The sequence below is a fragment of the Salmo salar genome, chromosome 07, assembly GCF_965601325.2.
Source record: "Salmo salar chromosome 07, fSalSal1, whole genome shotgun sequence".
NCBI classification, from domain to species: Eukaryota; Metazoa; Chordata; class Actinopteri; order Salmoniformes; family Salmonidae; genus Salmo; species Salmo salar.
In genome coordinates this window covers 39,628,357-39,651,934 of record NC_138297.1, presented here as the reverse complement: position 1 = coordinate 39,651,934, position 23,578 = coordinate 39,628,357, and the positions used below count along the sequence as shown (strand labels likewise).

The following is a 23,578-nucleotide window of genomic DNA, read 5'->3' as shown; positions in this document are numbered from 1 at the left end:
GCTGGCGCCTAGCCGAACCGAGCGAGTGTGCTCCCATATTCCCTTTAAAAGCCTTCGCTTGAAAAACAAGAAAAAAGCAGCAGTAGTACTGTTTGTCCATATACACTTCCTCAAAATAGTCAGAATGAATCTAAGAAATCTCAAGAAATCTGTCATTAAATTAGATTTTTTTTGCCGAAGAGATCTTAGTCGTGCAATTTTCCATAATTTGTTTATGAGATAATGTGCATGATAACGAGTCGTCTCTCGTTGAATGACAACAAAGACTTCATTGAAGAATCCCTACTGTTGATCAGTCACAGACGAAGGGGCGTAGACTTCGGCTCCAAACTTGCCTCCAGAATTTTTTTTGTGTCCCTGAACAGCCGGGAAAAGACTCCCCGAAGTCTAAAACAAACAAAAACATCACAAAATCCCGTCATAATACACTATATATACAAAAGTATGTGCATACACCTTCAAACTAGTGGATTCGGCTATTTCAGCCACACCCGTTGCTGACTGGTGTATAAAATCGAGCACACAGCCATGCAATCTCCACAGACAAACATTGGCAGTAGAATGGCCTTACTGAAGAGCTCAGTGACTTCCAACTTGGCACCGTCGTAGGATGACAACTTTCCAACAAGTCAGTCCGTCAAATTTCTGCCCTGCTAGAGCTGCCCCAGTCAACTGTAAGTGCTGTTATTGTGAAGGTGAAAAATCTAGGCGTAACAACGGCTCAGCTGCAAAGTGGTAGGCCACATAAGCTCACAGAACAGGACCGTCGCGTGCTGAAGCATGTAGCGTGTAAAAATTATCTGTCCTCGGTTGCAACACTCACTACTGAGTTCCAAACTGTCTCTGGAAGCAACGTCAGCTCAATAACTTTTTGTCTGGAGCTTCATGTAATATGTTTCCTTTGCTAAGCGTTAGCTGGAGTGGTGTAAAGCTAGCCGCTATTGGACTCTTGAGCAGTGAAAATATGTTCTCCGGAGTGATGAAACAGGCTTCACCATCTGGCAGTCTGACGGACCAATCTGGGTTTGACGGATGCCAGGAGAACGCTACCTGCCCCAATGCATAGTGCCAACTGTAAAGTTTGGTGGAGGAATAATGGTCTGGAGCTGTTTTTCATGGTGTGGTTCCAATGAAGGGGAAATCTTAACGCTTCAGCATACAATGACATTCTAGACCATTCTGTGCTGCCAACTTTAAACCCTATCGAACACCAGTTTGGCGAAGGCGCTTTCCTGTTTCAGCATGACAATTCCCCCATGCACAAAGCAAGGTCCATACCGAAATGGTTTGGCGTTCGGTGCGGAAGAACTTGACTGGGCTGCACGTAGCCTTGAACTTAAACCCTATCGAACACCTTTGGGATGGATTGGAACGCCAACTGCGAGCCAGGCCTAATCTCCCAACATCAGTGCCTGACCTCACTAATGCTCTTGTGGCTGAATGGAAGCAAGTCCCTGAAGCAATGTTTCAATGTGTAGTGGAAAGCCTTCCCAGAAGTGTGAAGGCTGTTCTAGCTGCAAAGGGGGGACCAACTCCTTTTTAATGCCCATGATTTTGTAATGGGATGTTTGATGAGCAGGTCTCCACACACTTTTGGTAATGTAGTGTATATGCACAAACTCTATCGAACTGTTTCAACTGGAAAGCATTCGGACGCCTTAACTGACCTTAAGGAAATCTCAGTAGTGTCCGAATTAGCCCACTTTCACACATTAATATTTAATCTCCTGCTGAGCCATATGGCCTTTTGACAACACAGCAGTGCCTTACTGTCTTTGTCTGTTGCTCTCACTGGGGCATGTTTGTCTTGGAGACCTCTCCTTTCTCTTCTTCTCGCCTCTTCTCTTCCTTTATACCTCCCCTACATTCTCCATCAGACTGGGAAGGTTTATACTGTATTTACCAAGGCTGCTCTCGACATGCTTCCAAAGATAAATTCGGTCACACAAGGTTCAGAGGGGATTTCTTTACATTAGTGGTTATTGTGTCAGGAAGAGGACATATAGTTCTTCCTTTCAAACCTGAGAGTCTGTACACGTATGAGTATACGTATGAGTACATGTATACTTCTTGTGTTGTGAGATTTCGGGGAGGTTGGCTTTGTTTCCAAGCCTGTAGGCTGTAGAATGTCACGTATAGAATGTTCTCCATCGAGTGGCAGCATAAGTGTGCTGTTGCACAGTTAGTGATTGTTTTCATGAACACCAGAGAAGAGTGCAAAGCAATGTCAGAGCATGTGTAGTTATTGGTTAGGCTGGTGTGTGTGTGTGTGTGTGTGTGTGTGTGTGTGTGTGTGTGTGTGTGTGTGTGTGTGTGTGTGTGTGTGTGTGTGTGTGTGTGTGTGTGTGTGTGTGTGTGTGTGTGTGTGTGTGTGTGTGTGTGTGTGTGTGTGTGTGTGTGTGTGTGTGTTTGGTCTTTGTGAGCCGCTGAGCCTCAACAGGCTTGTAGTATTGTGCCATTAGAGCAGCAGTATGTTAGGGGAGGGTTTAACCTGTGTTGAACTTCTCTCTCTGCAGTCAGCCCATCTGCTCCCTCCACCCTGCTCTCCAACACATCCTCCATATGTAACGCCATGTGTCCGTATGCACTCACAAGACATTGTCATTCATTATCATCGCCTGCTTTAGTTGCTTTGTAAATGACTTACATATGCGTGTAAATTGCACAGTCTAACCACGTGGGATTATTCGATTTGTATCAGGTTGTTATTAGCCATGCCATGACTGCCGTGCCATCGTGTGCGTTTGTGGCCTTATTATACAGTGTAGTCATTGGTTGGGTCCTGTATCCGCTCTCACAGGTAGTTACTGTGGACAGACCTGGAGGTGGAAACGCCTGCAGCCAGCCCTAGGGCTATTCCTGTGTGTGTGTGTGTGTGTGTGTGTGTGTGTGTGTGTGTGTGTGTGTGTGTGTGTGTGTGTGTGTGTGTGTGTGTGTGTGTGTGTGTGTGTGTGTGTGTGTGTGTGTGTGTGTGTGTGTGTCATTAATGCAGGTAGGATCAGGGCATGGCATGTACAGCCCTTAGGGGTTCTGCTGCTGACCGCTGAAGTACGGTGGTGGTTCTGCCGCACATCACAGGTCAAATGTCAAACAGGCGACATAATGCAGCAGCCCTCCACAGCTGTTCACACAGAGAAGGGAATGTGTGAATTACCATTGTATTACCAATATGATTGGCTGGACTGAAATAGAGTAAATATGACTTTTGAAGGTGGGCTACCATTTGATTGTGTGCGCCAGAGAGAAAGACAAAGTGTGTGTTTGCATGTAATGGATGTTCATTCATTGCTTCTTCTCATACCCATACCACACACCAACTCAAACCACTGTTCCTAAAACCCCTCACACACACATTCACACTGTTCCCACCCTTCCTTCCCTCCCTCCACGCTCCACTCGTCCCTGACAGAGGGGTGTCCAAATTATCCTTGTTGCAACGGAGCATGAAATTAGCAAGTGGCTCTGTGTGAATGCATTAGCAAGGGGGTGTTAAGGAGCAGAAAGCCCCCCCCCCACCCTTGTGTAACCAGGAAGATAGAAACACGGTATGCATGGTGCAGAATGTGTGCCGCTACATAGGTCTGGGAGTTGCCAGGGACCTGATAATATGATATTATCACAATATTTAGGTGTCGATACGATATGTATTTGCGATTCTCATGATTCTATATGTATTGCAATTCAATACTGTGATTTTATTGCAATTCCATTTTCCCCAAAATATTTCTCACCACATGTCCGCTGCAGAGGAACAAGAGAGAGCCATGAGAAAACTATTTTTCCTCAGTCATGGAAATAAGTGCTGAAAACAAATTGGCTCTCTATTTAAAAAGGAGAACAAGCTATGAAGGAAAAATTGGAGTTCTGGTACGATACTGTCAAAACGATACGATATATCGTCCAAAATAATATCCTTGATATGTAACTGTATATATTTTTGCCCACATCACTACTGCTACACCGCTCCATTGTAAAGAGCCCCAAGACAGAGAGGTAGATTCCCTTCTCTAGAACTATGCTATGCAGGCTTACGTGTGTTGTTGTCGAGCAAAACCTTTTGTGGAAGGTATTATATAGGCCTATTTGGCAGGGAAACTGTGAAGCGAGCTGTAGCCTATTGCTTGTTTCTGTTTGTTTTACATTCTTTAATAAAAGACTCAATGCTGTCCGTTTGCTGCTTTTCACGAAATCATACGTACCTGTTCTTTATGGCCAGAAACAACTTTGTTCATCTGGGCGGAAGATAGTTAGGTTTAGGCAGAACTGTGCTAGCTGTTGGAATGGTTCACAGCATATCTGCCCTATTTTTATAGGTGGCGCCTCCAATAGAAGCTTCCCCTAAAGTAAATTACTAAAATTACAGTATATAATTACTGCTGTCTATACAAAAATATATACAATCCCTCAAAACACTACACCAGAGAGCATGATTTTGCCACAGATTATCATTAGAATTTGCAGATTCTTTTAAATCACAAGGCCAGGGCATTTCCTAAAGACGGGAGGCACGCAAATTCGCATATTCACTGTCTATCATTGGGTGAGTTCGTGCTCCTGAACAGTTTTTTTTTTTAGGGCAATTACCTCATCCAGGCTTGATGGACGTCAAAGCCTACAATGTGTCTCCCCTTTTCATCGGCCTCAATTAGATGGATGCTTTCACGACAATGTCGTTCTCAGTTTTTCAGTGTCAGCAGAGTAGCCTAGCCTGTCATTTTTGTGTATTAAAAATGCTGCTATTATCTCCAGTCGTGGAGAGTAAAGTGTCGTAGAATTGCATGAAATATCCTGCAAACAGTGAATCAGTTATATTATTAGCCTAATTTATGGACTATCCAATCTACTCATCACATTAGAAATAGTACACTATCTTACATTAGTCTGAAAATGCGATGATAGATGCATGGAATACTTATCATTAAAGATAATTTTTTTAAATAAAACATGATTTTTGTTGTTGTTGCTTCCCCAAACTCAAGCACTGCCAATGGCCCTACTCTTACTTAAAATGTAAGTGTTATCTTTGACAATGGTATAGCCAACATTTGTCTGTTCTGATTTTTATTTCTTTATTTTCCTATATTTTGGTTGACTATATTGTCAGAGAATGCTGTAATGTTTTACCTTATTACATTATGTCTATCCAGAGAGAGAGAATGACAGATGGAGACTGCAGGGCTTAAAGAGAGATTGAGGGAGATATAGTAAGGAAGAGAAAGTGTGTATACCTCTGCAGGGCACAGGAACGGCAAAATGATCCTAAGGGATGTGGCCCCAGCCCCTTTACCCCTCCCCACCAGGGTCCCAGGGGCCTCATAATGATTGGCTGATTGGTGACACAGAGAGCCAATCCCCAGCAGGCACAGACAGGGTTAGAGGTGGGGTCAGCCACACGGCCCCAAGCATCAATACTTAATCTGTTCTGCTCTCTATAAAAAACAGAACTCTGCCGCTTTGCTCACTCCATCTCTCTATACCTCTCCTCTGATGCACCGCTCTCCATCTTTCTCATCCTCTCTCCTCCTCTACACCGTTCTCTCTTTCACTCTATCCCTCTCCTCCACTGCCCTGTTCGCTTCATCCCTCTGTCTCTCTGTCCTTTTTCCCCCTATGCTGTAGACATACAAACACACTGCCAAGCTGTGTCGGAATCCATTCAGGACTGAGCTTTCACGTGTGAGGACACACAGAACCCAACACACGCCGTAAACACCTTGCTGTGCTTTCACACTGCTCTGGTCTGCAGTATGCTGCAGCATTTCGCCAAGTGCTAACCCCCTGTGTGTGAAGTGTTGCTGCTGATCTGACTCCGCTCGCACACACACACACACACGTCCTTCCCATGGATGTCCTCTGTCTCCCTCAGGATACAGCATGAGTTTTTCCTCACACACAGGCACACACACATCACCCACTACCTCAACTCTCCTGGCTACTCTCAGCTTCAGGGTTTGAATCCTGGTGTGATCAGTTTTCCACAAAGAGCAGAAGTTTAGTCCCACAACAAACATGACTAGTTACATTTTACATTTTAGTCATTTAGCAGACGCTCTTATCCAGAGCGACTTACAGTAGTGAATGCATACATTTTCATACATTTCATACATTTTTTTCTCCGTACTGGTCCCCCGTGGGAATCGAACCCACAACCCTGGCATTGCAAACACCATGCTCTACCAACTGAGCCACACGGGACTTAAGGTTGAGATGAGAGACAGACAGCTTGCGATGCAGTTTGTAGCTCCTGTCTCCCTGAATCTGCACCTCTCTCCTCTGATCACATAGTGAACCTCAGTACTGTACACCATGTCTGCAGGTCAGGCCCACTCAGACAAACCAATGCCTGTCTTCTCCAATACTGTGACTCTGACACCGGGACTGGCACCAGGAATAACAATAGGGAAGGAGCTTGGAGATGGAAGTCTGGAAGCATACGGCACACTATAGAGTAATTATCAGAGGGTGTATTGTAGTCTTTTAGTGTGAAGATCTTATATGGAGGATGAGGTAGTCTGTATGAAGGGCTGAGGGTGGAAGATAGAGTTGAATGGGAGGATATTGAGAGAGAGAGAGAGTGAGATGAGATATAGACTCAGAGAAATGTTGAAGAACATGGGGCTGAGGTAATCACAGTGATTGGTGATCACACACTCACTCCCAGAAGTCCCTCTGTTAATAAAGTGTGTGTCTGTGTCTCTGTGTGTGCGCGAGCGACTGATTCCTACCCATCAGCTGGTCAGATTAAAGCCGTGAGGGTAGACCAATAGGCAATCATCAACCAGACATAACTCACTCTGCAAAACACTTCACTCTCTCCCCCTCTCTCTCTTTCCCTCTCTTACTCACTCACGTTATCTATCTGTATCTCTGTTTTTCTTCCTTCGCTCTCTGTCAGTTTATCTGTTTCTCTCTTTATGTCTCGGTCTATCAGTCTCTCTCTCTCTCGGTCTCTCTACTACTCCGCCCTCTACCCTCTCTGCCTGCCCCCTGCCTGAGTGATTGACAGTGGAGATGAGGTGTGTGTTCTGCCATGTGTTAGCTCTCTCTCTTCCATCTCTCCCTCTGTTTTCTAATTCCTCTCCTCCTCCAGCTTCATCTCTCCTTCTCGAGAAGGTAAATCCCAGTCATATTAGCGTTTTATGCAAGACCTTTCTCCCAATCTAGCCTACATTCCACGCTACATGTATTGGCTAGTCTAAACGGCATAAGACTTATTTAACAGACATGTCCTTATTGTAATGTGAGTAGAGAGGTCTTGTACTTCATGTTCATTAGCAGGCTTGTTAAAGCAGATAGAATTGGGCAGCTTGGCTCACTCCAACACATCCTGCTCTGACCGCGTGGCAGAGGACTGCCATAGTGGCACAGGCAGCGTCTTAATGCGTCCCTCTTTTCTCTTTAGTGTGTGCGTGTAGGCGATGTGTAGGATAAGTGTCCTTGTTGTGAGGCGTCTTTGTGGCCCTCTTACATCTTTAAACAGGTTGCGCTGAAGAGGGCCTGGCACAGAGAGAGAGAGAGAGAGAGGATGGGAGAGAGGCTGAGAGGGAGAGAGGCTGAGAGGGAGAGAGGCTGAGAGGGAGAGGTGGAAAAAGAGGAGAGAGGCGGAAGAAGAGCAGAGAGAGGCTGAGGGAGAGGGGAAGAAAGGAGGGAGAGGGGAAGAAAGGAGGGAGAGGGGAAGAAAGGAGGGAGAGGGGAAGAAAGGAGGGAGAGAGGCTGAGAGGGAGGGGGAAGAAGAGGAGACGGAGGGGCTGAGGGAGAGACGAGGGGCTGAGGGAGAGACGGGGGCTAGAGAGAGAGGGGGGGGCTAGAGGGAGAGAGGCTAGAGAGATGGGGGCTAGAGAGATGGGGGCTAGAGAGAGGGGGGCTAGAGAGAGGGGGCTAGAGAGAGCGTGAGAGGCTGAGAGAGGGGGAGAGAGCGAGGGGGTGTTGAGAGAGGGGGAGAGAGCGAGGGGGGCTGAGAGAGGGGGGGGGAGAGAGGGGGCTGAGAAGGAGAGAGGGAGAGGGGCTGAGAGAGGGAGAGGGAGAGAGAAAGAGAGAGAAGCTGAGAGAGAGAGGCCGAGAGGGAAGAAGAGGAGAAAGATTGGCTGAAAGGGAAGAAGAAGAGAGAGGGAGGGAGGGAGAGAGGCTGAGGGAAGAAGAAGTGAGAGGGAGGGGGAGGGAGGGAGGCCGAGAGGGCAGAAGAGAGGAGAGGCTGAGATTGGCGGAGAGGGAGGAGGAGAGGCTGAGATTGGCTGAGAGGGAAGAGGAGAGGCTGAGATTTGCTGAGAGAGGAGAGGCTGAGATGGAAGAGGAGAGGCTGAGATTGGCTGAGAGGGGAGAGGCTGAGATTGGCTGAGAGGGGAGAGGAGAGGCTGAGATTGGCTGGGAGGGGAGAGGAGAGGCTGAGATTGGCTGGGAGGGGAGAGGAGAGGCTGAGATTGGCTGGGAGGGGAGAGGAGAGGCTGAGATTGGCTGGGAGGGGAGAGGAGAGGCTGAGATTGGCTGAGGGGAGAGGAGAGGCAGAGTTTGGCTGAGAGGGAAGAGGAGAGGCTGAGATTGGCTGGGAGGGGAGAGGAGAGGCTGAGATTGGCTGAGAGGGAGGAGGAGAGACTGAGATTGGCTGAGAGGGAGGAGGAGAGACTGAGATTGGCTGAGAGGGAGGAGGAGAGGCTGAGATTGGCTGAGAGGGAAGAGGAGAGGCTGAGATTTGCTGAGAGAGGAGAGGCTGAGATGGAAGAGGAGAGGCTGAGATTGGCTGAGAGGGGAGAGGCTGAGATTGGCTGAGAGGGGAGAGGCTGAGATTGGCTGAGAGGGGAGAGGAGAGGCTGAGATTGGCTGGGAGGGGAGAGGAGAGGCTGAGATTGTCTGGGAGGGGAGAGGAGAGGCTGAGATTGGCTGGGAGGGGAGAGGAGAGGCTGAGATTGTCTGAGGGGAGAGGAGAGGCAGAGTTTGGCTGAGAGGGAAGAGGAGAGGCTGAGAGTGAGGTGGAAGAGAAGAGAGAGTGGCTGAGAGGGCAGGAGGAGAGAGAGTGGCTGAGAGGGCAGGAGGAGAGAGAGTGGCTGAGAGGGATGGAGGAGAGAGAGTGGCTGAGAGAGGGGGGGGAGAGAGAGAGAGGGGGCTGAGAAGGAGAGGGGCTGAGAGAGAGGGAGAGGGGCTGAGAGAGAGGGAGAGGGGCTGAGAGAGAGGGAGAGGGGCTGAGAGAGAGGGAGAGGGGCTGAGAGAGAGGGAGAGGGGCTGAGAGAGAGGGAAAGGGGCTGAGAGAGAGGGAAAGGGACTGAGAGAGGGAGAGGGGCTGAGAGAGAGAGAGGGGCTGAGAGAGAGAGAGAGAGAGGGGCTGAGAGAGAGAGAGAGGGGCTGAGAGAGAGGGGCTGAGAGAGAGGGGCTGAGAGAGAGAGAGGGGCTGAGAGAGAGAGAGAGGGGCTGAGAGAGAGAGAGAGGGGCTGAGAGAGAGAGAGAGGGGCTGAGAGAGAGAGAGAGGGGCTGAGAGAGAGAGAGAGGGGCTGAGAGAGAGAGAGGGGCTGAGAGAGAGAGAGGGGCTGAGAGAGAGAGAGGGGCTGAGAGAGAGAGAGGGGCTGAGAGAGAGAGAGGGGCTGAGAGAGAGAGAGAGAGAGGGGCTGAGAGAGAGAGAGAGAGAGAGGGGCTGAGAGAGAGAGAGGGGCTGAGAGAGAGAGAGGGGCTGAGAGAGAGAGAGGGGCTGAGAGAGAGAGAGAGAGGGGCTGAGAGAGAGAGAGAGAGAGAGAGAGAGAGAGAGAGAGAGAGAGAGAGAGAGAGAGAGAGAGAGAGAGAGAGACACAGACAGACAGACAGACAGACAGACAGACAGACAGACAGACAGACAGACAGACAGACAGACAGACAGACAGACAGACAGAGAGAGCGAGCGAGCGAGCGAGCGAGCGAGCAAAGATGTATTTTGGGGCGGCAGGTGGTTAGCGCATTGGGCCAGTAACCAAAAGGTTGCTGGATCGAATCCCCGAGCTGACAAGGTAAAAATCTGTCGTTCTGCCCCTGAACAAGGCCGTTAATCCACTGTTCCCCGGTAGGCCGTCATTGTAAATAAGAATTTTTTTCTTAACTGACTTGCCTAGTTAAATAAAGTTTACATATAAAAAATGTATTGAGAGAAGGCAAAGGCACAGATTGGGAAGGCAAAAAGGACAAGGAAAGTCATAGAGAGAGAAGGAGAAAGAGCATCCCGTGCCTTTTCTTTTATTGTGGTCATTTATTAAGGTCCCATCATGGTCCCATTCCCCCGAGGAGCAGTGAGAGAGAAACAATTAAAATGATCCACGAGTAGACGCTGCTGCCGTTAACTGACACTTAAAGGAAAACTCCACTTAAATTATCTTTGTTTTTTTTTCATTAGTCCATTGTTGATATAGTCCCAAAATGTTTTGCATGTAAGTTTTCAAGATATTGCGAAACACATCATCATGATGATGTGGCCAGTGACACTTTGCTTCTTGAAAACGTGACTGCTGACATGCAACATTTTGGAACTGTAACAAATCTAATTTTATTTAGCAGATGTTATTGCCGGTGTAGCGAAATGCTTGTGTTTCTAGCTCAAACAGTGCAGTAGTATCTAACAATTCACAACAATATATACAAATCTAAAAGTAAAAGAATGGAATTAAGAAATAAATATATAATAGGACAAGCTATGTTGGAGTGGCATTTTGGGCTAAAAATGTAAGAAATAATGAATAAAAAAATACTGCAAAGTTGCTTTGGAGCTAAAAGCATCTTACTCCGTATCAACAGTGGACTAATGAAAAAGATACCAAAATATAGTGTATTTTTTCCTTTAAGGTGTACCCTGGCATCACTGCCATGTATAATTCTAATTATGTATAATTACACCCACTAGTCTACCATTAGTAATGTCTGCTTATTGAAAATGACCTCTTGTAGGAAGTTAGAGAGGTTGGATGATGAAGACTCAAAACTTTCTTGTATGTTTTAGTTTTATGGGGGAATTGTATGGAGTAGACTCCCGAGTGGCGCAGCGGTCTAAGGCACTGCATCTCAGTGCAAGAGGCGTCACTGCAGTCCCTGGTTCGAATCCAGGCTGCGTCACATACGGCCGTGATTGGGAGTCCCAAAGGGGGGCGCACAGTTGGCCCAGCATCGTCCGGGTTTGGCCTGGGGTAGGCCGTCATTGTAAATAAGAATTTGTTGTTAACTGACTTGCCTAGTTAAATAAAAGGTTAAAAAGGAATAATAATTTTGAGCAAGTATAAACTTTGATAGTAACTAATGTGTTTCATAATATGTACATAGCATAGCATGTACATAGCATGTACATAGCATAGATGTGTTGGAATTTCTATGTAGAGAAGTGATTTGCTTAGCTGTAGGCCTAGTCGATGTTCCCTACACAGCTATATCCATTTTAAACAGTCTGCACACTGCAGTGTGTCAAACCTGTGTATGTTTTAACCTCAATGTGAAGGGAATGTTTCCACAGCCGTAGCTCCAACAGTTAGTTACCCTTGAAGAGCACTATCCCTGTCCTGTCTGTCCTGCCTGTTATTGGCTTGAAGAAGGAACACAGCCATTGATTTTCATTACGTTCTCTCCGTGTCTGGCATAAACGACGGCGCGTCGCCCCTCGCTGTGAATACGCAAATATCACCCTCGCCCTGTGCTTTGCTTCACTGTGCTGCGCCACTGAACTGCAGCACGCCTGCCCAGGAATGGAGAATGTAATTTTTGAACAACCCCCTCTTCTTCAGTGAGAATATCATTAGTCCTGACTATTTACTCAGGAAAGTGGGAATAAATTCCCTTCCTTCAGAGGGTCTTGACATGGCGTCTGTGAGAGACGTCCCAGGGAAGTTTTGTAGAGACACTGGTGGAATGAATCATAAGCTGGCCCAGTCCGACCCAATGTGGTTATTGGGTTATTGCTTAGTGTGAGCTGCTCTCTCACTCCCAGACACACACGCATATGTACACACACACACAGTATGCGCACACTGTATCTCTCTGCTCCCTCTCTCTGAGACTGTTTGATTGTTGATTTTGGCTGAGATAATATGCAAATATACATTCAGTTGAAGTCGGAGGTTTACATTTACATTTACGTCACTTACAAATTGGTGCATTCACCTTATGATATCCAGTGGAACAACCACTTTACAATAGTACATCTATATTTTTTGGGGGGGGGGGGGTTAGAAAGATTACTTAACCTCTATGGGCTAGGTGGGACGACAGCCAGTGTAATCCCTTGGCGCGTTATTCAAATTCCTTAGAAATGCAAAAACTTCAATTTTTCAAACATATGACTATTTTACACCATTTTAAAGATAAGACTCTCGTTAATCTAACCACACTGTCCGATTTCAAAAAGGCTTTACAACGAAAGCAAAACATTAGATTATGTCAGCAGAGTACCCAGCCAGAAATAATCAGACACCCATTTTTCAAGCTAGCATATAATGTCACATAAACCCAAACCACAGCTAAATGTAGCACTAACCTTTGATGATCTTCATCAGATGACAACCCTAGGACATTATGTTATACAATACATGCATGTTTTGTTCAATCAAGTTCATATTTATATCAAAAACCAGCTTTTTACATTAGCATGTGACTAGCATTCCGACCGAACACTGCCGGTGAATTTACTAAATTACTCACGATAAACGTTCACAAAAAGCATAACAATTATTTTAAGAATTATAGATACAGAACTCCTCTATGCACTCGATATGTCCGATTTTAAAATAGCTTTTCGGTGAAAGCACATTTTGCAATATTCTCAGTAGATAGCCAGGCATCACACGGCTAGCTATTTAGACACCCAGCAAGTTTAGCACTCACCAAAGTCAGATTTACTATAAGAAAAATGTTATTACCTTTGCTGTCTTCGTCAGAATGCACTCCCAGGACTTCTACTTCAATAACAAATGTTGGTTTGGTCCAAAATAATCCATCGTTATATCCAAACAGCGGCGTTTTGTTCGTGCGTTCAAGACACTATCCGAAAGGGTAAATAAGGGTTACGAGCATGGCGCAATTCGTGACAAAAGATTTCTAAATATTCCATTACCGTACTTTGAAGCATGTCAACCGCTGTTTAAAATACATTTTTATGCCATTTTTCTCATAAAAAAGCGATAATATTCCGACCGGGAATCTGCGTTTACGTAAACAGACAAAAGAAAAGAAAGCATTCGGTCGACTCGGGCACGCGCCAAAGCCCATAGTACTCTGAGCGGCCACTTGCCAAAAGCGATAAAGTGTTTCAGCCAAAGCCTGCCTCGATATCCTTCAGCTTTGTCCCGGGCTCTGAGAGCCTATCGGAGCCGTAGGAAGTGTCACGTTATTGCAAAGATCCTCAGTCTTCAATAAAAAGAGCCAAGATAAAACACACCTTGTCAGACAGGCCACTTCCTGCATGGAATCTTCTCAGGTTTTGGCCTGCCATTTGAGTTCTGTTATACTCACAGACACCATTCAAACAGTTTTAGAAACTTTAGGGTGTTTTCTATCCAAAGCCAATAATTATATGCATATTCTAGTTACTGGGCAGGAGTAGTAACCAGATTAAATCGGGTACGTTTTTTATCCGGCTGTGTCAATACTGCCCCCTAGCCCTAACAGGTTAATCCTATCCCAGGTATTCCTTAAAGAGGTTGGGTTTCAGGTGTCTCCGGAAGGTGGTGATTGACTCCGCTGTCCTGGCGTCGTGAGGGAGCCAGTTTTGACTGGGCTGAGCGGGAACTGTGCTTCCGCAGAGGTAGGGGGGCCAGCAGGCCAGAGGTGGATGAACGCAGTGCCCTTCTTTGGGTGTAGGGACTGATCAGAGCCTGAAGGTACGGAGGTGGCGTTCCCCTCACAGCTCCGTAGGCAAGCACCATGGTCTTGTAGCAGATACGAGCTTCAACTGGAAGCCAGTGGAGAGTGTGGAGGAGCGGGGTGACGTGAGAGAACTTGGGAAGGTTGAACACCAGACGGACTGCGGCGTTCTGGATGAGTTGTAGGGGTTTAATGGCGCAGGCAGGGAGCCCCGCCAACAGCGAGTTGCAGTAATCTAGACGGGAGATGACAAGTGCCTGGATTAGGACCTGCGCCGCTTCCTGTGTGAGGCAGGGTCGTACTCTGCGAATGTTGTAGAGCATGAACCTACAGGATCGGGTCACCGCCTTGATGTTAGCGGAGAACGACAGGGTGTTGTCCAGGGTCACGCCAAGGCTCTTAGCACTCTGGGAGGAGGACACAATGGAGTTGTCAACCGTGATGGCGAGATCATAGAACGGGCAGTCCTTCCCCGGGAGGAAGAGCAGCTCCGTCTTGCCGAGGTTCAGCTTGAGATGGTGATCCGTCATCCACACTGATATGTCTGCCAGACATGCAGAGATGCGATTTGCCATCTGGTTATCAGAAGGGGGAAAGGAGAAGATTATTTGTGTGTCGTCTGCGTAGCAATGATAGGAGAGACCATGTAAGGATATGACAGAGCCAAGTGACTTGGTGTATAGCGAGAATAGGAGAGGGCCTAGAACTGAGCCCTGGGGGACACCAGTGGTGAGAGCACATGGTGCGGAGACGGATTCTCGCTACGCTACCTGGTAGGAGCGACCTGTCAGGTAGGACGCAATCCAAGAGTGAGCCGCACCGGAGATGCCCAACTCAGAGAGGGTAGAGAGGAGGATCTGATGGTTCACAGTATCAAAGGCAGCAGATAGGTCTAGAAGGATGAGAGCAGAGAGAGTTAGCTTTAGCAGTGCGGAGAGCCTCCGTGACACAGAGAAGAGCAGTCTCAGTTGAATGACTAGTCTTGAAACCTGACTGATTTGGATCAAGAAGGTCATTCTGAGAGAGATAGCAAGAGAGCTGGCCAAGGACGGCACACTCAAGAGTTTTGGAGAGGAAAGAAAGAAGGGATACTGGTCTGTAGTTGTTGACATCGGAGGGATCGAGTGTAGGTTTTTTGAGAAGGGGTGCAACTCTCACTCTCTTGAAGACGGAAGGGACGTAGCCAGCGGTCAAGGAGGAGTTGATGAGCAAGGTGAGGTAAGGGAGAAGGTCTCCGGAAATGGTCTGGAGAAGAGAGGAGGGGATAGGGTCAAGCGGGCAGGTTGTTGGGCGGCCGGCCGTCACAAGTCGCAGGATTTCATCTGGAGAGAGAGGGGAGAAAGAAGTCAAAGCATAGGGTAGGGCAATGTGAGCAGGACCAGTGATGTCGTTTGACTTAACAAACGAGGATCGGATGACGTCAACCTTCTTTTCAAAATGGTTGACAAAGTCATCCGCAGAGAGGGAGGGGGGGGAGGAGGATTCAGGAGGGAGGAGAAGGTGGCAAAGAGCTTCCTAGGGTTAGAGTCAGATGCTTGGAATTTAGAGTGGTAGAAAGTGGCTTTAGCAGCAGAAACAGAGGAAGAAAATGTGGAGAGGAGGGAGTGAAAAGATGCCAGGTCCACAGGGAGGCTAGTTTTCCTCCATTTCCGCTCGGCTGCCCGGAGCCCTGTTCTGTGAGCTCGCAATGAGTCGTCAAGCCACGGAGCAGGAGGGGAGGACCGAGCCAGCTGGGAGGATAGGGGACATAGAGAGTCAAAGGATGCAGAAAGGAAGGAGAGGAGGGTTGAGGAGGCAGAATCAGGAGATTGGTTGGAGAAGATTTGAGCAGATGGAAGAGATGATAGTATGGAAGAGGAGAGAGTAGCAGGAGAGAGAGAGCGAAGGTTGCGACGGCGCAATACCATCTGAGTAGGGGCAGAGTGAGTAGTGTTGAAGGAGAGGGAAAAGGATACAAGGTAGTGGTCGGAGACTTGGAGGGGAGTTGCAGTGAGATTAGTAGAAGAACAGCATCTAGTAAAGATCAGGTCAAGCGTATTGCCTGCCTTGTGAGTAGGGGGGACAGTGAGAGGGTGAGGCCAAAAGAGGAGAAGAGTGGAAAGAAGGAGGCAGAGAGAAATGAGTCAAAGGTAGACGTAGGGAGGTTAAAGTCACCCAGAATTGTGAGGGCTGAGCCATCCTCAGGAAAGGAACTTATCAAGGCGTCAAGCTCATTGATGAACTCTCCAAGGGAACCTGGAGGGCGATAAATGATAAGGATGTTAAGCTTGAATGGGCTAGTGACTGTGACAGCATGGAATTCAAAGGAGGAGATAGATGGGTCAGGGGAGAAAGATAGAATGTCCACTTGGGAGAGATGAGGATTCCATTGCCACCACCCCGCTGACCAGATGTTCTCGGGGTATGCGAGAACACGTGGTCAGACGAGGAGAGAGCAGTAGGAGTAGCAGTGTTTTCTGTGGTAATCCATGTTTCCGTCAGCGCCAAGAAGTCGAGGGACTGGAGGGTAGCATAGGCTGAGATGAACTCTGCCTTGTTGGCCGCAGACCGGCAGTTCCAGAGGCTGCCGGAGACCTGGAACTCCACGTGGGTCGTGCGTGCTGGGACCACCAGGTTAGAGTGGCAGCGGCCATGCGGTGTGAAGCGTTTGTGTGGCCTGTGCAGAGAGGAGAGAACAGGGATAGACGCTAATGCAAAGGAGATTGGAATGAAAATTAACTAAACAACTGGGGAAGCGAGAGAGCCGAGGGCCTCCCTCACTAACCATTCACTGAAACACTCAAATATAACTTTTCCAACTTCCACTTAGAAATGATAATTGATGTAAACTACAGTGATTCAATGTTTCCAGGAATAGGCTCAAACTTAGTTTATTCAGCTAGATAACTTGGTACAGTATTCTTCCGTGAAACCCACTCAGTGCACCGTGTCCTATGACGCCGTAGCTAACTAGCATGCTAGCATCCAATAACACATGGTTAGCACCAATACTTGGTTACAACAAACTACCAATGGATCATTCGTGTCCGTGTCTAGTTCCTTTAATAACGCAGAAGTAATTAAACGTTGGCTAGCTAACACAAAGTCAGTCCTGCTAGCTACACAAGTGGACTACACGACTCGAAAGCTTACGTTGCAAAAATCTTATTGACTAAAATGATACAGTACCGCTAGCTGGTAGAGTTGGCTAGCTAGCAGTGGCTGCGTTTACCTTTATCTTTAATACAAAGACAACTATGTAGCTAGCTAACGTTACACTAATCAAATCGTTCCGTTGTAATGTATTTAGTTTCTACAGTGCTGCTAGTTGGTAAAGTTGGCTAGCTAGCAGTGGCTATGGTGTTGTGATGTGATGATGTTGACGCCGTTTGGAAAACGGCGCGAACGAACGAATACAGCTGGCTAGCTGGCTAGCTAACCTTGTTAGTTTCTCAAAGTTAGTTTCTCAAAGCTACACCTACACCTTTAGCTACACCTTTATCCTTGATGCAAAGACAACTATGTAGCTAGCTAGCTAACATTACACTAATCAAATCGTTCCGTTGTAATGAAATGTAATATTACCCGCGGAGCGAAGTACAGCACGACTACTCACTCCAGCATCCGGAAGTAGTCAATTGCACTTTGGTTGGAGTCATTAAAACTCGTTTTTCAACCACTCCACAAAGTTCTTGTCAACAAACGATGGTTTTGGCAAGTCGGTTAGGACATCTACTTTGTGCATGACACAAGTAATTTTTCCAACAATTGCTTACAGACGGATTATTTCACTTATAATTCACTGTATCACAATTCCAGTGGGTCAGAAGTTTAAATACACTAAGTTGACTGTGCCTTTAAACACCTTGGAAAATTCCAGAAAATGATTTCATAGCTTTAGAAGCTTCTGATATGCTAATTGGCATAATTTGAGCCAATTGGAGTTGTACCTGTGGATGTATTTAAAGGCTTACCTTCAAACTCAATGCCTCTTTGCTTGATATCATGGAAAAATCAAAAGAAATCAGCCAAGACCTCAAAGAAAATTGTAGACCTCCACAAGTCTGGTTCATCCTTGGGAGCAATTTCCAAACACCTGAAGGTACCACATTCATCTGTACAAACAATAGTACACAAGTATAAGCACCATGGGACCATGCAGCCATCATACAACTCAGGAAGGAGACGCGTTCTGTCTCCTAGAGATGAACATACTTTAGTGCAAATCAATCCCAGAACAACAGCAAAGGACCTTGCTGGAGGAAACAGGTACAAGATGCTGGAGGAAACAGATACAAAAGTATCTATATCCACAGTAAAACGAGTCCTATATCGACATAACCTGAAAGGCCGCTAGCAAGGAAGAAGCCACTGTTCCAAAACCGCCATATAAAAGCCAGACTACGGTTTGCAACTGCACATGGGGACAAAGATCGTACTTTTTGGAGAAATGTCCTCTGGTCTGATGAAACAAAAATAGAAGTGTTTGGCCATAATGACCATCGTTATGTTTGGAAGAAAAAGGGGGAGGCTTGCAGGCCGAAGAACACCATCCCAACCGTGAAGCACGGGGGTGGCAGCATCATGTTGTGGGGGTGCTTTGCTGCAGGAGGGACTGGTGCACTTCACAAAATAGATGGCATCATGAGGGAGAAAAGCAACATCTCAAGTCATCAGTCAAGAAGTTAAAGCTTGGTCGCAAATGGGACTTCCAAATGAACAATGACCCCAAGCATACTTCCAAAGTTGTGGCAAAATGGCTTAAGGACAACAAAGTCAAGGATTTGGAGTGGCCATCACAAAGCCCTGAACTCAATCATATAGAACATTTGTGGGCAGAACTGAAAAAGCGTGTGCGAGCAAGGAGGCCTACAAACTTGACTCAGTTACACCAACTCTGTCAGGAGGAATGGGCCAAAATTCACCTGACTTATTGTGGGAAGCTTGTGGAAGGCTACCCAAAACGTTTGACCCAAGTTAAACAATTTAAAGGCAATGCTACCATATACTAATTGAGTGTATGTAAACTTCTGACCCACTGGGAATGTGATGAAAGAAATAAAAGCTGAAATAAATTGTTCTCTCCACTATTATTCTGACATTTCATATTCTTAAACTAAAGTGGTGATCCTAACTGACCTAAGACAGGGAAGTTGTACCAGGATTAAATGTCAGGAATTGTGAAAAACTGAGTTTAAATGTGTTTGGCTAAGGTGTATGTAAACTTCTGACTTCAACTGTATGCAGATGAGTTGACTCGATGTTGAGAGTTTGTGAAGACCAGTATTACTGTAAGCACTTGAACATATTGTCCCATTTCCACTCCTTTAGTTCTTCAGTCTGTTTTAAGAGCTTTAATTGTCTTCCCCCGGATAGCCCTTTAGATGATGGCTATCCAGGACAATAGACGAGGGCCATCTCAGACTCACTCTCTCTCATTTTAATTCCCCTCCTTTATTCAGCCCTGTAAAAGCCGGCCTGGAAATGTAATGAGCGTCTGAAAGAAGGGAGGAGAAAAAGTAAAGGGCAAATTTAACGGATTTGTCTTTCAGCTTCTAGTCGATTGTAAATTCTCTGATTGTGTCAGAAAATATTTAATATCTTCTTTCTATTTTTCCCGTCTTCTCTCGCTCTGCCAGGCAGTAAGCGTCCAAATTCCCACTCTGAGTGTAGATTTGTCTTCCTATCAAACATAATGTCAAGGTAGAGTAGGCCTAAGTGGAGAGATGCAGATGGAGGGCACTGGGAGGATGGTACAGTATTATCTTCACTGTCGTTCCACTGTTGCTAACTCCGGATATGTTAGAAAATGTGTTTAGTTGTGTAATTCTCTTTCTCTCTCTTTGCAGGCTGAACCAGAGGGATTCTCTCACTTCCATCTCTACGTGTGTGCTGCTTTCCTGGTACGATGGAGGAAAGAGATTCTAGATGAGAGAGATTTCCAGGTAAGAGAGAGAAGGATGGAAATGTATGTTGTCATACATACATCACCTTTAACTGACGTTCTGGGTGAGAAAAATACCCCACTTAATAGTGATGTTTCCATCACTTTATATTTGAATGAGTGAGGTCTCTATCTCTATTCCCTTGTTGCTCTATTTAAGAAAGTGTGTCATTTGGGCTTTGGTCATTTGGCCAAGGATGGTGCTGTTTAAAAGTAGTGCACTGTTTATTCAGGGAATAGAGTGTCATTTGAGACTGTGCCACTAAGTATGAATGTGAGTCCCAGTAGGGCTGAACAGAGTGTGCCAGCCAGTGTCCTCTTCTCTCCCAGCACATCCCAGACCAGCACCACGCTCATCATTAACTACAGGGATCAGGGGTCACATTGGCTGCATTAGTGGGATGACAGCAGCAGCTGCTGCAAGGTGACATTGGCATGAAGCAGGATTCAGACTTTGGGCCCTTTCCCCTAGTTCCTCTCTTCTATTCTCTCCGTTTCTCTTATTGACGGATGTATCTTCTCTTGCCTTCCCCTGCATGCATCTTCTCTTCTCTCAACCACACTCTGAAGAGTTTTAGGTCAATGGATGCTTCTTCAACTTTAATAAGACCCGTTTCGAAGTTCTCCTTTCCTCTACCTCCTAGTCCCTCATTAACCTTCCTCTCCCTCCTTTTCCCTCCCTCTCTTCCTTCTTCCCTCTCTGTGCAAATTGAATTGAAACTGGTGTGTGGTTGAATATGCAGAGGTTCAGTGGCGCATGTCGCGAGGGGCTCTGTGTGTGTGTGTTGGTGTGTGTGTGTGTACACGTGTGAGCATGCGCCTGTGTGTATGTGTTTCGCAGTTGATTTATAGTGTTTGCAGTGCCCACTGATTTAGTATTATCCCTGCTGCACCGCTGCACCACACACAGCTTGGCATGCAGACTGCCACCGACGCGCCAGAGGCCCTAACACTCGCATCCATCTATCCTCCTTTCGTCCTCCCCTGGGAGAGAGAGGGGGAAGAGAGGTGGCTCTCTTTTTCTCTGTCTTTATTTCATCACTCTCTGTACCTCTCCCTCCTTTAGACCATCAGTGTTCCTCTCTCCTCTCTCTCTCTCTCTCTTTATCCTTTTTCTCTCCCTTTTGCTTTTGCTCATTTTCTTTTGCTCTCTCTACCTTCGTCCATCTCTCTCTTCAGCTGAACATACAGTGCATTTGGAAAGTATACGACCCCTTGATTTTTCCACATATTGTTATGTTACAGCCTTATTCTAAAATTGATTCAATCGTTTTTTCCCTCATCAATCTAAACACAATACCCCATAATGACAAAGCAAAAACAAAAAAAATGATATCACAACAAGTTTGGAACACCTGTATTTGGGGAATTTCTCCCATTCTCTGCAGATCCTCTCAAGCTCTGTCAGGTTGGATGGGGAGCGTTGCTGCACAGCTATTTTCAGGCCTCTGCAGACATGTTCGATCAGGTTCAAGTCCGGGCTCTGGCTGGGCCACTTAAGGACATTCAGAGACATGTCCCGAAGCCACTCCTGTGTTGTCTTGGCTGTGTGCTTGGGGTTGTTGTCTTGTTGGAATGTGAACCTTCGCCCCAGTCTGAGGTCCTGAGCACTCTGAAGCAGGTTTTCATCAAGGATCTCTCTGTACTTTTCTCTGTTCATCTTTGCCTCAATCCTGACTAGTCTCCCAGTCCCTGCTGCTGAAAAACATCCCCACAGCATGATGGCTGCCACCACCGTGCTTCACCGTAGGGATGGTTCCAGGTTTCCTCCGGACGTGACGGTTGGCATTCAGGCCAAAGAGTTCAATCTTGGTTTCATCAGACCAGAGAATCTTGTTTCTCATATTCTGAGAGTATTTAGGTGCCTTTGGCAAACTCCAACTGGGCTGTCATGTGCCTTTTACAGATGAGTGGCTTCCGTCTGGCCACTCTACTATAAAGGCCTGATTGGTGGAGTGCTGCAGAGATGGTTGTCCTTGTGGAAGGTTCTGCCATCTCCACAGAGGAACTCTGGAGCTCTCAGAGTGACCATTGGGTTCTTGGTCACCTCCCTGACCAAGGCCCGTTTCCCCTGATTGCTCAGTTTGGCCAAGTGGCCAGCTCAAGGAAGAGTCTTCCATTTAAGACTGATGTATGCCACTGTGTTCTTGGGGACCTTCAATGCTGCAGAAATGTTTTGGTACCCTTCCCCAGATCTGTGCCTCGACACAATCCTGTCTTGGAGCTCTTAGACAATTCCTTCGACCTGATGGCTTGGTTTTTACTCTGACATGAACTGTCAAATGTGGGACCTTAAATAGACAAGTGTGTACCTTTCCAAATCATGACCAATCCATTGAATTTACCACAGGTGGACTCCAATCAAGTTGTAGAAACATCTCAAGGTTGATCAATGGAAACGTGAGCTCAGTTTCGAGTCTCATAACAAAGGCTCTAAAAACTTATATAAATAAAGTATTTCTGTTTTTAAATCTGTAATAAATTTGCAAAAATGTACAACCTGTTTTTGCTTTGTCGTTATGTGGTATTGTGTGTAGATTGCTGAGGATTTGTATTTATTCAATCCATTTTAGAATAAGGCTGTAATGTAACAAAATGTGGAAAAAGTCAAGGGTTCTGAATACTTTCCGAATGCACTGTATATATACAGTCACCACTGATTTACACTCCTACCTTACACCCACTGTGAAACCTCAAGAGAACTATACCTTTTTGACTATAGAGCTAAGGGCCATATTCACTTTTCTTCTTATTTAATTCCATACAGTACTGTATGGTTCTACTTGGAATGGGATGGAGGTTTGGCATTTCCCTCTGGGGATAAGTGTGATACCCTGCAGAGAGAGAGGCATAAAAGAGAGGTATAGGCAGAGAAAAGAGAGAAGTGTGATCCTGAGAACTGAAATGAGTGTTCAATCTAAATGTGTGGATTGGCTATACAATGAGTCACCACGGCGACCGTGTCACAGGATGAGACTTGGGTTAATGCCGCTGTTTGCGTGCGCGTGCAAGTCTGTGTGTATGTGTTTGAGTCTGTGTGTGTGGCTGACATTCTCCCTGTCAGTGTTCTGTGCCTCCTGCTCTGACTGTTCTTTGACCATCTGCAGCCCTAGCTAGCCAGTCCCCTCCTCTGCACTGACCACTGATGTCTTGTAGGCCAGGCCTATTCTTGGCAGAAAGGCTGGTAATAAGTTTGACCTAATTAGGCAGCCAGGCAGCGGAGGACCAGAACTTGACATTAGACCAGAGCTCTCCTCCCAGTCTCAGGTCCAGTATTTAGCAGGCAGAGGAGGACCAGAGACCAGACCTTACCTCCTTCCATCATCCCAGGCCGAGGCCTGCTGTTCAGGCCAGCCTGCCTCAAGCAAACCCACCCCAGTAATAGGGCTTTGATCCCCCGAAAAACAATCCTACCTCTGGGCTTCTTCCCTTCAAACTCACATCCAAAACTGGGTCTTTGGCTCCCAGCTAGCTAACCCACCCTAGTCTTTGGCTTTGCCCCTATTAAGTTGCTTTGGCTTTGACCTTAGCCTCCATCAAGCCGACCTCAGACTCTAGTTGATAGCCCCAGGAAATCCACCCCACAGTGGGGCTGGTCCCCACCAGCAGCCCACCCACCCTGACCCCAGCCCAGCCCTTGGCACTATCTCCACAGGTTGGCCAGGCCTCAGAGTCTGCTCCTTTACTCCCACACCCAGTCTGTCTCTCTCAGCAGTGACCTTTCGTCTGGGTCTTGTGATTACCATCCAGTGACAGTACAGAGCACACTAACTCTCACTATTCTGCTTTCCTCTCACACTACTATACTCTTCTGGTAGCTCCAGGCTACTCTTGCCCGCACTTTCTGACTGAGTTTCAAATGGT

General features: G+C 46.7%; 1 protein-coding gene across 2 annotated transcripts in view; it reads left to right on the top strand.

The window, feature by feature from the left end:
• The window catches only part of LOC106609109 (TBC1 domain family member 22B), a 186,020-nt gene that overhangs the window by 139,044 nt on the left and 23,398 nt on the right, over positions 1 to 23,578 (top strand). For both annotated transcript variants that reach the window (XM_014207531.3, XM_014207530.3), the window contains exon 13: positions 19,620 to 19,715. In XM_014207531.3, the coding sequence (XP_014063006.1) occupies positions 19,620 to 19,715 (96 nt within the window). The remainder of the gene's footprint in view (positions 1 to 19,619; positions 19,716 to 23,578) is intronic.